General features: G+C 43.0%; 1 protein-coding gene and 1 long non-coding RNA gene across 17 annotated transcripts in view; one reads left to right on the top strand and one right to left on the bottom strand.

Moving 5' to 3' along the window:
• SMG7 (SMG7 nonsense mediated mRNA decay factor) overlaps positions 1–5808 on the bottom strand; it is an 84553-nt gene extending 78745 nt beyond the window's left edge. For 4 of the 16 annotated variants that reach the window (XM_070590989.1, XM_070590998.1, XM_070590996.1 and 1 more), the window contains exon 1: positions 4192–5808. In XM_070590989.1, the coding sequence (XP_070447090.1) occupies positions 4192–4220 (29 nt within the window). In that variant the 5' untranslated portion in view covers positions 4221–5808. The remainder of the gene's footprint in view (positions 1–4191) is intronic. The other 12 variants (XM_070590997.1, XM_070591003.1, XM_070590993.1 and 9 more) reach the window with 9 other exon arrangements.
• Positions 5039–6042, top strand: LOC139078862 (uncharacterized). The gene is made up of 2 exons (XR_011532009.1): positions 5039–5168; positions 5675–6042. It is a non-coding gene; the product is annotated as an uncharacterized lncRNA (long non-coding RNA).
• Positions 6043–14012: the final 7970 nt, after the last annotated feature.

The raw sequence follows: 14012 nt of genomic DNA, 5'->3' as shown, positions 1-14012 counted from the left end.
TGGCCTTTCCTCACCCTTCTCCTAGCATTATCAAATGAACTATATTCAACACACCCTTTTCTTTTAATCAACAGAGGTGTCAAAAAGTCTCTAAAAATCTTTCCATTTTGGCCAGCACAGTGGCACAGCAGTTAAGTTCGCACATTCTGCTTTGGCGGCCCAGGGTTCGCCAGTTCAGATCCTGGGTGCGGACATGGCACTCCTTGTCAAGCCATGCTGTGACAGGCATCCCACATATAAAGTAGACGAAGATGGGCACAGGTGTTAGCTCAGGGCCAGTTTTCCTCAGCAAAAAGAGGAGGATTGGCAGCAGATGTTAGCTCAGGGCTAAGCTTCCTCAAAAAAAGAAAAACTTTCGAGTTTGTCATGAATCAAAAGAGAAAATACTGATTTTTCCTTCAATTTGAGTAATAAATTTCTAATTATTCAGTCTTGAAACCCCCTATTTAAGACTATTTCTTCTTATAAAATGTAAGAAGATATTCTTAACTTATTCATTTGGATATGTCTTGTCAGTCTGCTATTTCAAAAAAATGACACTTCCTTTCTAACCAAAAAAATTTCATCATCTTTTCTTGCCCAGAATATCACCTTTTTTCCCATACAAAGGATAGGTTTTCTTTTCTTTCATCTCTGCTCTATTTCTACAACTCAAGACTAATTTCACTCCCTTGATGTCAAATTCCCTCTTTCTTCGCTTTACTGATGTTTCTTACCTCATATCCTCATTTCTTACTCTCTTCAAACTGCCATGTTGCTACCTGGTTTGCCACCACCCCACCATTTCAATGCCAGACACCCTAGCTCACCTACTCTAACAAATTTATCTGGCTGAGACAAAACTAATTTTCACCTACATGAGGGAAGATCTACAACTATGCAGCTTCAAAACTGCCCAGTCATGGTCTTACACCACCGACAAAGGTAGGCAACAAAGCTCTTCCCGAAGTCAAGGTCACAAAGAATGCCTACCCAACTCTCAACCACACTCATTCTGCAATACCCAGCATCCTCCTTGAATTGTCTATAAAAACCCACGGTTCCATTTTCATCAAGAAAAAGAATGTGAACATAAGGCTTCCCTGAAGACATTCTCCAGTCTCTCCACAGCAGACTTTAAATGGAATGATTATCTTAAGAAGAGGAAAAGGGAACTTTGGGCTGGTCAAGCCTTTCTTTATTACCTCTCCACCTCAGTCTCAGACTACTATTAGCCCTAAGACTTGCTTTATTTACTTAGGACAGATGCGCAAGACTGAGAAAAGTCTGGCGTTCAGGAATCTTTAAGGGATTCCAGGTCCTATGCCTGTTCGATTTTGCCTGTTCAACTTTAGCTGGAAAATACAGGTTATTTAAACATTTTGTTCACTCTTATTCTTTTCCCCCTTCTTGAGAGAACTAAACTCATCCTGAGCCGTCTACCACTGACTCCACAACCTAAGGATAAGTCTTGCCTACCATGTTGATTTACAAAATATAAGATACAGTAAAACAGAAGCCTCTCAAAGCCAACTGATCTTCCCATTAAAATTACCACCACTCTCTCAATCTGCTTTTCATCATACTTTTCTAGTACCATTGCCACCACCTTATTTCTGGCCCTAACTGCCCACCATTATACTACAGATTCATCTTCCTAATACATAGCTATGAACATGTGAAGTTCCTTCTAAACAAGTCATCTCAGATTCTCTACTGGCCACTTCATGATATTCAAGAACCTCTCAAATACAGGCACCTTATCAAATCGGCTTTCCCTGATCACTCTGTCCATATAAAACAGCATAGTCCTATCTTGCTTTATTTTCCTTCCTAGTACCTGTTACCACCTGATAAACATATATGTTTATTGACTGCATCTTTCTACTAGAACATATCTTTCCATGTTCACTCTTTTGTTCACCACTGTATCCTCAGTACCTAGAATACATAGTAAGCTCTCAATATATATTTGTGGAAAGAATGGATGAACCCAGATATGTTGCACAGAGCACAGATAATCTGGAGTTAGAAAATCTACATTTTGAGTTACAGAGCTTCCACATACCAGGTATATGATCCTCAAAAATTTTAACTTCTTTGGGCTATACTTTCCTCATCTGTAAAAGGAAGGGGTCAAACTTAACAACCTATGAAAAACCTAAGTTTTTCCAGCTGCATCACCAGATATTCTTGTTTAACTGGACTGAACACCTCACCTGACTCCAGACCTCCCTATCCACATTTCTCTGCTCAGTATCCTTCCATTTGAATTCCCCTCTTCCCAATCCACACCTGTCAGGATATTGTTTATCCTTAAGGTCCATTTTAAGTGCCATTTTCTCCTTGAAGCCTAATAAACTGTAAACTCTCTAAGAGGAAGGTGGAGTTCTTAATTTTCTATTCTCAGCAGTTGGTACAATGCCTCTCATATTGGTGATCAACAAAATGACTGATGAATCATAAGCGTTTGAATGAGCAATGAACAAAGGAAGCTCTTCCTGATTCCCCCCAATTGCTCAGGTAATCTCCTGCCTTTGGACTCTTAAAACATTTGGCATCTTTTATGATACTTACCTTACTCTACTCTGTGCTGTTATTAATTTATTTACCTAATATACACTAAACTGCAAATTCTTTAAAATTAAGGAGTGTCCTAATGGTTTCCATATCCTCCCTCTACAGCATCTACCACAGATCTTTGCCACAGTTGCACTTAAGTTTATCTGATATGTTAAACAATAAAAGGATAATAGAGAAAAAAAGTACCTTGATATCATTCCAACTACCTTATAGTCACTGAGCACACATTTTGTGTGGATCCTGTCCCTGTTAAACTGAGGCAATCAACCATAATTCAAAGATCTCATTATTCTCTCCTCTCCACACTATGCTTAATAAAACTATTACTTCCATAAGTAGAATAACTACCCTCATGTTTCACTTACTACATACCTTCTCTTGCAATATACATATAGGGATCTGCTCACACATCAAGACTTTCACTTCACTAAACAGCTAAAGTGACTTTTCTGCTCATTTCAGACTTCTACTCCATTCAAATCCCTCTTTCACAAGGTATGAAATTACTTTTTTAAATATCTTCCCATAAGCCCGCCTTTCTTAGTTCTGCTCCTGAAAGACAAAAAGGACCCATTTTAAGGTCTTCCTTCCCGTTTTCTAAGCAGTAACAAATCCCCAATTAACTTCAGGCTCTAACCACCTTTTCTCTGCCATCAAGACTTTGACCCTCATTTACCTCTACTTCCAAGCTCACATTCTGCTTCCATGGAACCTTTCTGGCTGCACAACAGCTGATCTTTCCATTCATTATGCTCTGCGATCAGGTACTTGGTTCCAATGTGTCTGCATCTTCCCCCTCCTAAAATGGGTATCAATCGCCCCCCTCACCTCACCCCAGACACATATCACCTACTCACACACACTCTGTACCAATGAGTCACTCTACCTCGGACATACAAGTTCCTTACACCACTCTTAAAGAATGCACGACTCTCAGAATGATGTCTTCCGACTACACTGATTCTAACCCAGTTTCTTCTGGGGAACCCAACCCCGTCCACAGTACCTCCCTCTTTCCTCACTTCCTCATCCATTCCCCCTCTTTATGCCCCCACTCCCACGCCACCAACCAACTACAGATGACATTATTCCTCAGCACTTCCACCCCGAGAATGAAGAACAAACTCCAGCTTCCTGCAGTCTCCCCCTCCTCCCTCGCCGGCCACCCACACCCCCCAGGTGTGCTGGCTTCCACCGCGTCTTCTCTTCGTGCATCGCTCCAACCAATCCCACACCAACCACGTTTTCCCCCGCCACCGGGATGAGACTCCACACCCACCTCCACTCGGGGTCGCCGCCGCCTCCCCGGGCGCCTCCCCCACCCCTCGCCAGCGAGCCCGCGACCCCGGGCGCGCGCGCACACACCTCACACTTCCTTAACCTCCTTCCCCGCGCCGAGATGAGCCGGCTTCGCTGGAACTCAGCCTGGCCCGCGGGGGCCAGGTACCCATGTGTGTGCCCGCTCCGCCCCCTCCCGCGGATCCCCTCGCAGCCCCCGCCTCCCTGCCGGGGAAGCAGAGGACACGGCAACTCCCCCGCCACCCCGGACATACCATCTCTGTGTCTGTTGCTCCATGCCCCAACCCTCGGCCTGCTCCCCCTACGTATGGGGCCGGCCTCGGCACTCACCGGAGATACTGCGCGCTCTGCAGGCTCATCCTCCGCCGCCGCGTCTTCCCGCGAAGCCTCTGTGGGTTTCTCAGGCTCCTCGGAGCGGCCCCGCGGCACCGCGGGTGCTGGCGGCCGCCGCCATCTTCCTCTCCTCCGGCTCCTCCTCGCTCGGCGGGGGGGTGGGGGTGAGTGAGGCGAGGGGGAGGGAGCGGGGAAAGCTGCTCTCGCTGCTGCTCCGGCCCTTGGGGCGCAGGGACACTCCGACCCGGGAGGGGGGAGGGGGAGGGAGAAGGGAAAGGGGCGGGGGGAAGAGGAGGGAGAAGCGGAGATAGGAAGTGGGGGTCCCTCTCGCGAGAGTTCAGCGGCCGGTGATTTCCGCCTCTCTGTAGCGCTCCCTTTGGGGATCGGCTAGCTGTGCGGTGCTTGTGCGGCTGCTGAGCGGCTCGCTGGAGGCGCTTGACGGCTGGCGGCCAATCCACCCCTCTCCTCCCGCGCGAGGGGGCAACCCCAGCCTCCCTGGGAACATCGAGCCCAATTCGACCGGGAGTTACACTCAAAATCTTCCCCCGTCTTTCCACTCCACCCGATTTCTCTCTTCCTTTTTCCTTTCCTCCACTCTTCCCTACTGGAAACGCCGCCCCTTCCTCCTACAGTTCCGCCCCTAGTCCCTCGACTCTGGTCTTCCCTCGCGCCCTAGAGAGTGACGCTGAGGACCCCCCCTCTTTTCCGCGTCCCCTCCCTCTGCACGCTGGGAGACTGTTGGAGGGTATGGGGTGGAGCCCAGGGAGGAAGAGAAAGGAAAGCAATCGGATTGGATAAGCAGCTGCCATGGCAACTGGAGGCTGTAGTTGTATTGTCATAGTAACCAATGTGTGCGGACAGGGTGACCCTCCCTGGGCGAATGGATTGTCGAGAAAGTGCCCAAGGTTCCCCCTTGGCTTCCCTTCCATCCAAGGCCTCCCCCAGGTTGGGAATCCGGGTCGTGCTCCCGGGCGGTAAGGTTCATTTCCTCCTCCCTTTTCCCTTCCCGCAGCGATAGGGGAGACCCCGAGGCATTCACCGTGGGCTTTTCCACCGGCCTGCGGGCGGGAACCACCTCCATACTTTCCTCCCGGGGCCGGGCGTGGAGAGGGCCTAGAGGCTGGCAGGCGGCGGGCCGGAGCAGAGAGGGCGCGGCGGCGGCGCGGGGCGGCGAGGCGGGCGAGGGGTTTCCCCACAACGGCCTCGGGCTCCGGGAGGCGGGATCCCGCCAGGACGGGGTCCCTGAGGGAGGAGAACGGCACACGACAGCCGCGATTCCTCGCCTGCCGACAGGGACAGCCGACTTCTCCAGGCGGGTCGACCCCTTACAGAAATCCCCCCAAACCCCACCCCACACACACCCTAGGCGACCGAGCCTCCTCGGAGTTCCCCGCGTGGCCTTCCGGAGCCACATCCTGCCCCAAGGAGGCCAGAGCGAGAGTGGGAACACATCCTAGGGGGCTAACAAGTGGTTTCCCAGCATTTAGAGCCAGGACGTCGTGAGACGCTGACGATGGCCATCCCTCTCAGAGACACCCCCCCGTGGGGGTGCCGCTTGATGATCACAAGCAGACCTCCGAGGTCCTGCCTTCTCTGCAAACTTCCTCCTTCTCTGATGCGTCTGCAGTGTTTTGGAACGTGTCTCTCTGCATCTTTTGAGCCGGAGATGAAAGCGTTGGGTAAAATAGTATCACGAAAAACCTAGATGCTGGCGCGAAGTTCCACTGAAAGGCGTCTAGGAAAAGGATTTTAATACTTAGAGCAAATCTTTTTGAATATCTATTATGTGTATATTTTGTGTTTGGTTTGGGGCTAAAAAGCAGGAATAAAGAATTGGGTCAATAATAATATGGAGTGTGTGAGAAGTAGCTGGAGAAATCGTTGTCCTAATGGTTTAAAGGAATGATTTGACATTTTGCAAATTATGTTTTCGGTTCCTATTGTGGAGTCGTTTAAGCAGCTGTCCCAAAGGACTTTAGGATATGTAATGGTATAAAACCTTCCAGGAATGCAGCTCTCCCTGGATAGTTAAAAATCAGGATTTTAATGGGCTATTTTGGTCTGGCTCCATTTGGGTACCTGGATTCCTGCTATCTTCCGTGCTAGGTGAAGAGGCGCTTTCATGATCCTTCCCTGAGGTTGCAACTATTAAAAGACTGGACCAGTATCTATTTGGAATAACAGTACAAATTTGAGGGAAATGAAAGTGCAGGCTACTTTGAAATAAGTCCCAAGGACAATTCATTAACGAAATAGAAACTGAACTATGCCCCTCCCGCTGCAGGCGCCTACTGTGATGGCGGTGTGACGCACGTGGTTGCAGCTGTACAATGCCCCCTGTCATTGCTGCACCAACCATTTGCCCACTCACGGGAAAGAGAGCCACCTAGTGAAAGATTGTTCCCATTTCTGGTATAGGATCCTGTTTTTCCTTCAACCCTTAGAGCCCAAGGATGGAGATTACTACTACATATTCCCTAAATCCCCTACATTTCTTTCCTGAAATTTATTGGTTAGATTTTTTAAAAAGATTTTAGAATAAAAACTTTATGTAAAATAATTAGTAATCATCATAATAACACCTTTTATGTCTGTGGCTCATATCTCCAGCATAAACAGTATATGAACATAAAACACTCCTGATAAGCAATCTGGGAAAATATTACTATCTTCTCGTTTTGGAAATAAGGGAACTGGAATCAGAAACATGAATTCTTTTGTTGTATTGTTTACTCAGTAAACATTTACTGAGTACTTATTATATTTCAGGCACTGTCACAATGAAAGAGACATAGTCCCTGTCTTGGAGGAACCCACCTTCTGGAAGAGATACCAGAGAGTAGATTAGGATGCAATATGATGAGTGCAGTAATTAAGGTAAAAACAAAGTACTTCAGGTACACAGATGAGGGCCCAAAATATAAATAATCTTTGTATTTTATGGCAGCTTTCCTAAGAATTTTATAAGATTCTTCAATAGCTTTACAATGTCCCTCGATAGAACTAGTCATATTTACATTTTACAGGTTATAAGACATTGATGCCCTCGTGTGACAATAACTTTCAAAAATCAACAGTACTCAGAAAAATTATGACCCAGAATTTAGATGTTGCTTGCTGTACATTTTTCCAATCTCATCTCTTTCTACTGCCCCCCTCATCAACAGATTTGCAGAATACAAGCATCTTCCTGCAATAGATTTTATTCACTTTTTTCCCTAGTAGATATAGATTATATCTAAACCAAAAGAAATTAAAGAGTTGAAGCAGAATGATTTTGTTTAATCCTACCTGATTTTAAGTTTTTCAGTTTGTGCCTAAATGATTTTAAGGAAAGATCGTAAGCTAGCAGACCTGAGTGTGGATTCCAACTCTGCCATCTCAGTCTCTGAACTTCAATTTCTCCCTTGACCAAAATGGAAATATTAGCTATTACAGGCTTCCTGTAAACTTTAATGATGATATATATGACTGAATATGTGAGTGCCTCACTTAACAACACAGGTTCATGATAAATGTTAATTTTTTTTGCCCTTTTGCTCTTTTATATCAAGCTAAAATGAATGATTTAGAACTACTGCAGCATAAAATTATTTTTTAAAATAATAGTTTATTTAGTCTTTATCTATAATACTCATAGGTCTGACCACACACCCAAATCTATTCTCATTCAGTGCTAGAAGATAGATTTCTTCATCCATGACTCTGATTATAGAAAAGAATACAGTATCAGGATATGGTGAGCCAGATTCTAGAGGGTTGAAACTTTTAAAAAACCTTTTTATGTCTAAAAACAGCCTAACATAACCACATTTCTGCCCAAGTAAACAGATTGGCCAGCTTTCAACCAGACACCAGCTACTTGCTGAGAAGCTACTCAACATTCATTCCAAATTTACCCAGAGCTTTGGTAACCTGACAGTTAATACATAGCAAGCCTCCTCCCTTTTTAGAATAATAGACATCTCACCTGTTCCATGAAACCTTAACAAGCACTGGTTTATTTTCATATTTAGCCTACATATTCGGAATGTTTCCAAATCCTGTGCACAATTAGGTACTTAATAGGTGTGTTTTTATTTTGATGGAAGGATTTATCAATTGCAGTCCTCAGGTACACAATGTATGTGAAGCTGGCCTATGCCCTCTTTAGTACCACACCTCAGACCGTGGAGCTAAGTGATTCAATCAAGTGAGTGATTCATTCTCTTCAAATAGTGAGTCACATGCAAATGGACATTGCAACTCAAGATTTCTTAGATCAAGGGTCAGCAGCCTTTCTCAAACAGTTTGCCAAATGTATGTTTATTCATTCACTCCTAAGAGGGAGTCACTGAGCCTGAGGAACAGTCAGGAAGCATTGCAGTCCAAGATCCCAAAGAAGAAACTCCTGGTTTGGAAAACAGTGGGGTGTTGGAGAATGGTGGTCAGAACTCTCTCTCGTTCTCTATTCTCCTAATATTTACTAAGGGAGACTTTATTAATCTTCAAGAATTTCTCCCAACTCCCAGTAAGAAAATACCTCTGGGAAAGATCTACACCTTGAAATTTTGTCTGCTAATTTAATGGACACAGACCATCTGGAGAAGACAAGAAGAAATGCTCATAGGGAAGACTGAAGAGCATTAAAAAAGAAAATTAAAACCTTAGCCTCTTGTACTCTATATTGTGCAAGGGCCTTAGTGTTTGTGGATCTCTTTACCACTCCAAGCACAGTACTAGCAAAGCCATCTTGGGGGTCCCTAGTCTAAAATCAACATATTTCATGTCAAAATCTGTTGTATTACCCAGAAGCTGCTGTTTTTTCCCTAAAGCATCCAACTAAAAGAAAAAATCTTTTAATATTTTATTCTCTCCACTTTCTTAGTTTCTGTAGGGTAGACTACTATTTTTGAGTGCAGAGAATATGATACTGATATTCATTGTCATAAATCTGCTTTTCTTCGAAACCATGGGAAACCACGGGAAACCACACATGCACAGACATGCACAACTTCCTCCTTTCCCTGCCTTTATTATTTTACCACCTCCATGTGCAATCAAGTTAAAATGTGATATAGATGAAAAGCTAAGAAACTCAGGACGTATGTTTGTCACATTAAGACATTCTAAGGATATGTACCCAAGTACTGTTCTGCTTTGCTTAACTATCTTAGGGTCGGTTTTTTTCTTTTTTTTTTTTTGAGGAAGATCAGCCCTGAGCTAACATCTGCTGCCAATCCTCCTCTTTTTGCTGAGGAAGACCGGCCCTGAGCTAACATCCGTGCCCGCCTTCCTCTGCTTTATATGTGGGACGCCTGCCACAGCATGGCTTGACAAGGAGTGCCATGTCTGCACCCGGGATCTGAACCAGCAAACCCCGGGCCACTGAAGCGGAATGTGTGAACTCAACTGCTGCACCACGGGGCCGGCCCCCTTAGGGTCTTTTTTATTCTCAGAAAAATTCTATGTATCAGAAACCTAGATAATTTGTCCTATATTTATAAAAACCCTTAATATCATTGGATTACAAGATATGAGCACATTCCAGAACAAATTAAATAGCAACTTGATATATTCTTATATTCCACATTTTGACCATATTAAGCTTTTAAAAAAATTTTATTTCCTGGCTTCAATTCTCCATTGCCCTTAGAATAAAGTCCCCAGTCCTTAGGATGACCAATGTGATCTGGTCCTTGCCAGCCTCTTCTCTAGCGTTTCCTGGTGTCATCCCTCTAGCCCCAGTGATCTTCTCTTAGGTCCTTGAATAGGCAGTGTGCTTTTGTGCTCAGAGCCTTATACTAGCTTCTCCCTTACCTAGATAACTCTTCACCCTAGACCGCTCTTCCTTCTAATGCTTCAAGCCTGAAATTGAACTTCTTTGGAAAAATCTTTTCCTCCCACCATCCCAATCAGGCTAGGTTAGTTTTACCTGGTACATATTCCCATGGCACCCTGACCTCTTCTTCACAGCATTTGTCATATTTGTAAAATTTGCTTAATATCTGTTGTCCCCAGTTGGCAGTAAGCCCTGTAAGGGCAGACATATGCCTGTTTCACTCACTTCTGTCTTATCACTCCCTCAGCAGGGTGCTTGATACAAGAGGTGCTTGATAAATGTTTGTTGAATCAATTAATCTTAGAAAAAAACAAATAGAAATTTGGACCATAACTTTCATATAAATGCTTAAAATTCCTGACCATGTTACTATGGAACATAGAAGTAATCCCTAAGCAATAAGTAAAGAACTTTATTGGCCCTTCAACCTATTTAATCGGCCTTCAACCTATCTGGGGAATTGAAATCTGCTATTATATTTAACAAGATGGAAATTTTAATTAAATGAAATTTACTTAGGCAATGAATGAAGAGCACACTTATAAGATTATGGATAACTCATCAGTTATCCCACAGCAGTCTCATACTTGAATGTAGGGAAAAAAGTCTTCAATGTCCAAATCATTTTTATTTAACTTTTATGTTTTCTAATTTGGGAATACGGGAAGCAGTTAACCCTTTTATTATGTGGCAAAATAGGAATGCGCTGCTGGCGGAGGATGGCAAGAGAGAAGAGAGGCTATCAACTAATTGGAAAATAAGATGGAAAAATTAGATTTCAAAATTCAGAAAGAAAATTGGATAAGAATGTAGAATGGAAAGCTCAGTGATTTTCATATTTCTCACCAGAAAAGTGTTTATAAATTCTGGTATTATTTTTTTTTTCTCTTCTAATGAGATAGGGCTAAATAGATTGAATGTAAATTTCTTAAGGAAAGGGCCATATGCAATTTCAAAGTAACTGAGATATTTAAATTATGTTTCTGGAAGCAGGTTCTCCAAGTTCAGTTAGATAACGTATGTAACATACCTCTGTGCCGGGCGCTTAGTAGGTACTCAACAGGTGGTACTGCTCTTATTATGCACATAGGGTGAATCAGAGCTTCACACAACTTCACACTAATGAACGTAAGTTAAACCTGTTTAAAAAAAAACACACACACACAAAGTGTTGTAGAATTGCGTTTGTAGAGAGAGAGGTACACAGCATACTGCCTGAAAACCATACGACCAGTTGTATCATATGACCAACTATAAATTGCCAAGAGAGAAAACATCTTTCATCTACTTACAGAGGATGTCTCAGTTCATTAGCAGTTTCGTGTTTGAATGAGATGAAATCCAAGACCTGTCAAAGCTGAAGAGGATAAGGAGGCTCATAAAGAGCAAACCCAGCTGCCTGTGCTTTCCCCTGCCCTCTTTCAAACTGACATCTCTAGAAGGCTCTCTGGCTTGCTCTCTCACTCTCTTGCTCACTCTCAACCATTGGCTGTAAGCTTTCCGTTATGGTCCCCTAAGTGATCCAATCCTTTGTCCAAGAGGACGTGCATGGTTTTAGTTGTTCTTTAGCAATATCCCTGTGGTAGAACAAAGCCTATAGGGCCAAATATTGGAATGCCAACATTTCCAAAAGGTAGGCAGCAGTGGCCGAGATGTTACAGAAGGTTATTAGCTGTAGAAAGAAGTTGAAATTAACTTTCTATAAGTATTTGTGGGACAGCCAAATTTTAGCACAAAGCACAGTAGGAATCTTAGGGAGAGTTAAGAGTTTAGGATCGATAGGGAGTGTTCAACTGATGATCAATTCCTATCTTTCTCTGCTCTTTCAAGACAAATCTAAATCTAAACCAATATTTTACTTCTGGGAACCTTAATCTGGATGTATCCTGATACTAAGGAGAAAGCTTGTTGAGTTATGGATCCTCTAGGATTTAAGCATTTAGTTATTTATTCATTCTTTCATTCATTCAGTCGTCAAAAATACATTGAGAATTTTCTATGTATTGGGTCATGTGCTAGTCACTGGGGTACAAATGGTGAACCACACAGTCTGCTCTCAGAATTTAAAGTTTAAAGGGAAATTAAGTAAAGGCAGTTATGTGATAGGGTGATAAATCTGTGGAAGAGATCTTTGGAACCATTCCACCTTGAGATCACGTGCAGACGTGCAATCAGATAATGCGCTTAAGTATCCCAGTCAACTGTAAGGTCCTTCAGAATAAGATTTTGCAGAGTTTGCTTTTTCAAATTCTATTCCCCAGGAGGAAAAGGAATATATACAGTTCAACCGGCCAGAAAAGTGACGGAAAACCATGGCTAGAAGTATTCTAGACTAAAACATGCCTGAAAGATACAAAACTATATGTATAAAGTATAACTATGAAATAGAATTGCATAAAAAATGGTCAGAAATACAACAAAATATTAATAGCAGTTATTTCTGTGAGGAGAACTGTCTATGGGCAGCTTTTATTTCTTATGTTTGTCAATGTTTCCCACCAACCCAAAAGTAAAATAGGTTTTATTGTTGTTGCTGTTGTTGTTAGAAGTTTCACTGTTTGTCATGGTTTTTAAAGAATGCCAGAACTATCTGCCACAGTACGGGAGCCTGAAAGTAACATTGGAAATGGAAAAGGAGATAGATTAAGGATCAATGTAGGGGCCGGCCCCGTGGCCAAGTGGTTAAGTTCATGCGCTCTGTTTCGGTGGCCCAGGGTTTCGCTGGTTCGGATCCTGGGCATGAACCTGGCACCGCTCATCAAGCCATGCTGAGGTAGTGTTCCCCCATAGCACAACCAGAAGGATTTACAGCTAGAATATAGAACTATGTACTGGGGGGCTTTGGGGAGAAGAAGAAGAAGGAAAAAAAAAAATTGGCAACAGATGTTAGCTGAGGTGCCAATCTTAAAAAAAAAAAGATCAATGTAATAGCTTTCACATCCTGGTGATTGAAAAAACATCTTGTTATAGGCTTTTCCTAAGGCTCATTTTAATGCAATATTAGGTACTGATACTTTTGTACAAACAAAAACTGAAGAGGGTGATCATCTTTGAATAGGTCATTACTGACCCTTGTTGGTAATTTTGCATCTCCTGGGAACCATCACAGCCTGAGAAAGATGGAATGCTCTAGATGGGATTCACAGAATCATTTAAGTAATAAAAGTCTAAAATTTAACCTTTACTTAACCTTTTCGCCTTCTCTTGGCTTTATAGTTCTCTTCTTCTCTTCCCTCAACTTTAGGTCACACCCCTGACCCCTCCCAATTATATGACAACCTGTATTTCCTCATTTCTCTGGAATGTCACCAGTCAGGAACCTCAGCATTTGCTTTTTTTTTTTTTTTTCTATTTACGGGTGAGGAAGAAAAAGAGAGGCAGGAAAACTGAACTGAGAAAGAAGCAAGAATAGGGAAAGAGAAAGAGAAAAAGAAGTCTGAAGGAAAAGAAAGAAGAGGTGGATGAGCAAAGAAGCACACTGCCTGGTGGCAGTAGTAGTTGTTAGACGCCTATCTATTAGAATCTACTCTCCATGAGAGATATTAAGAAGAGACAAGATCCTGTCTATCTTAAAAACAAGAAAGGGACCTGGCAACCTCTGAAATATACTTCCAGACTCAGCAATCTCTATCTTGTGAATGGGACATCCATGGGTCTTGCTGCCTATAATCTGTGACAGTTGGAGATGATTCCATTTAATGACCCAGTTCAAGGAGGCTGGAATACACCGTGAGAAACTTTGTATTGCCATTTTAAAGACTGATATTCTCCAGAACAAAAAGTATCATTAGAGAAAGCTAGGAGAGATTTCATCTTATAAAGAGATTACAGACTTCAGCAGGAAAGAATCCAGGATAGAAAAATAAGAGATAAGAGAGGCTAAGTAGACAGGAATGTGGCTTCTGAGGAAATGGGAGAAGACAGATTTTCAGGACACAAATGCAGAGAGGAAAATATCTTTTCTGGTAGAATAATAATGAGTGTAATTGTGAGATTT

Source organism: Equus przewalskii, chromosome 23, assembly GCF_037783145.1.
Source record: "Equus przewalskii isolate Varuska chromosome 23, EquPr2, whole genome shotgun sequence".
Taxonomy (NCBI): Eukaryota; Metazoa; Chordata; class Mammalia; order Perissodactyla; family Equidae; genus Equus; species Equus przewalskii.
Note: the sequence above shows the minus strand (reverse complement) of the source record. Positions and strands in the feature narration are given on the sequence as shown.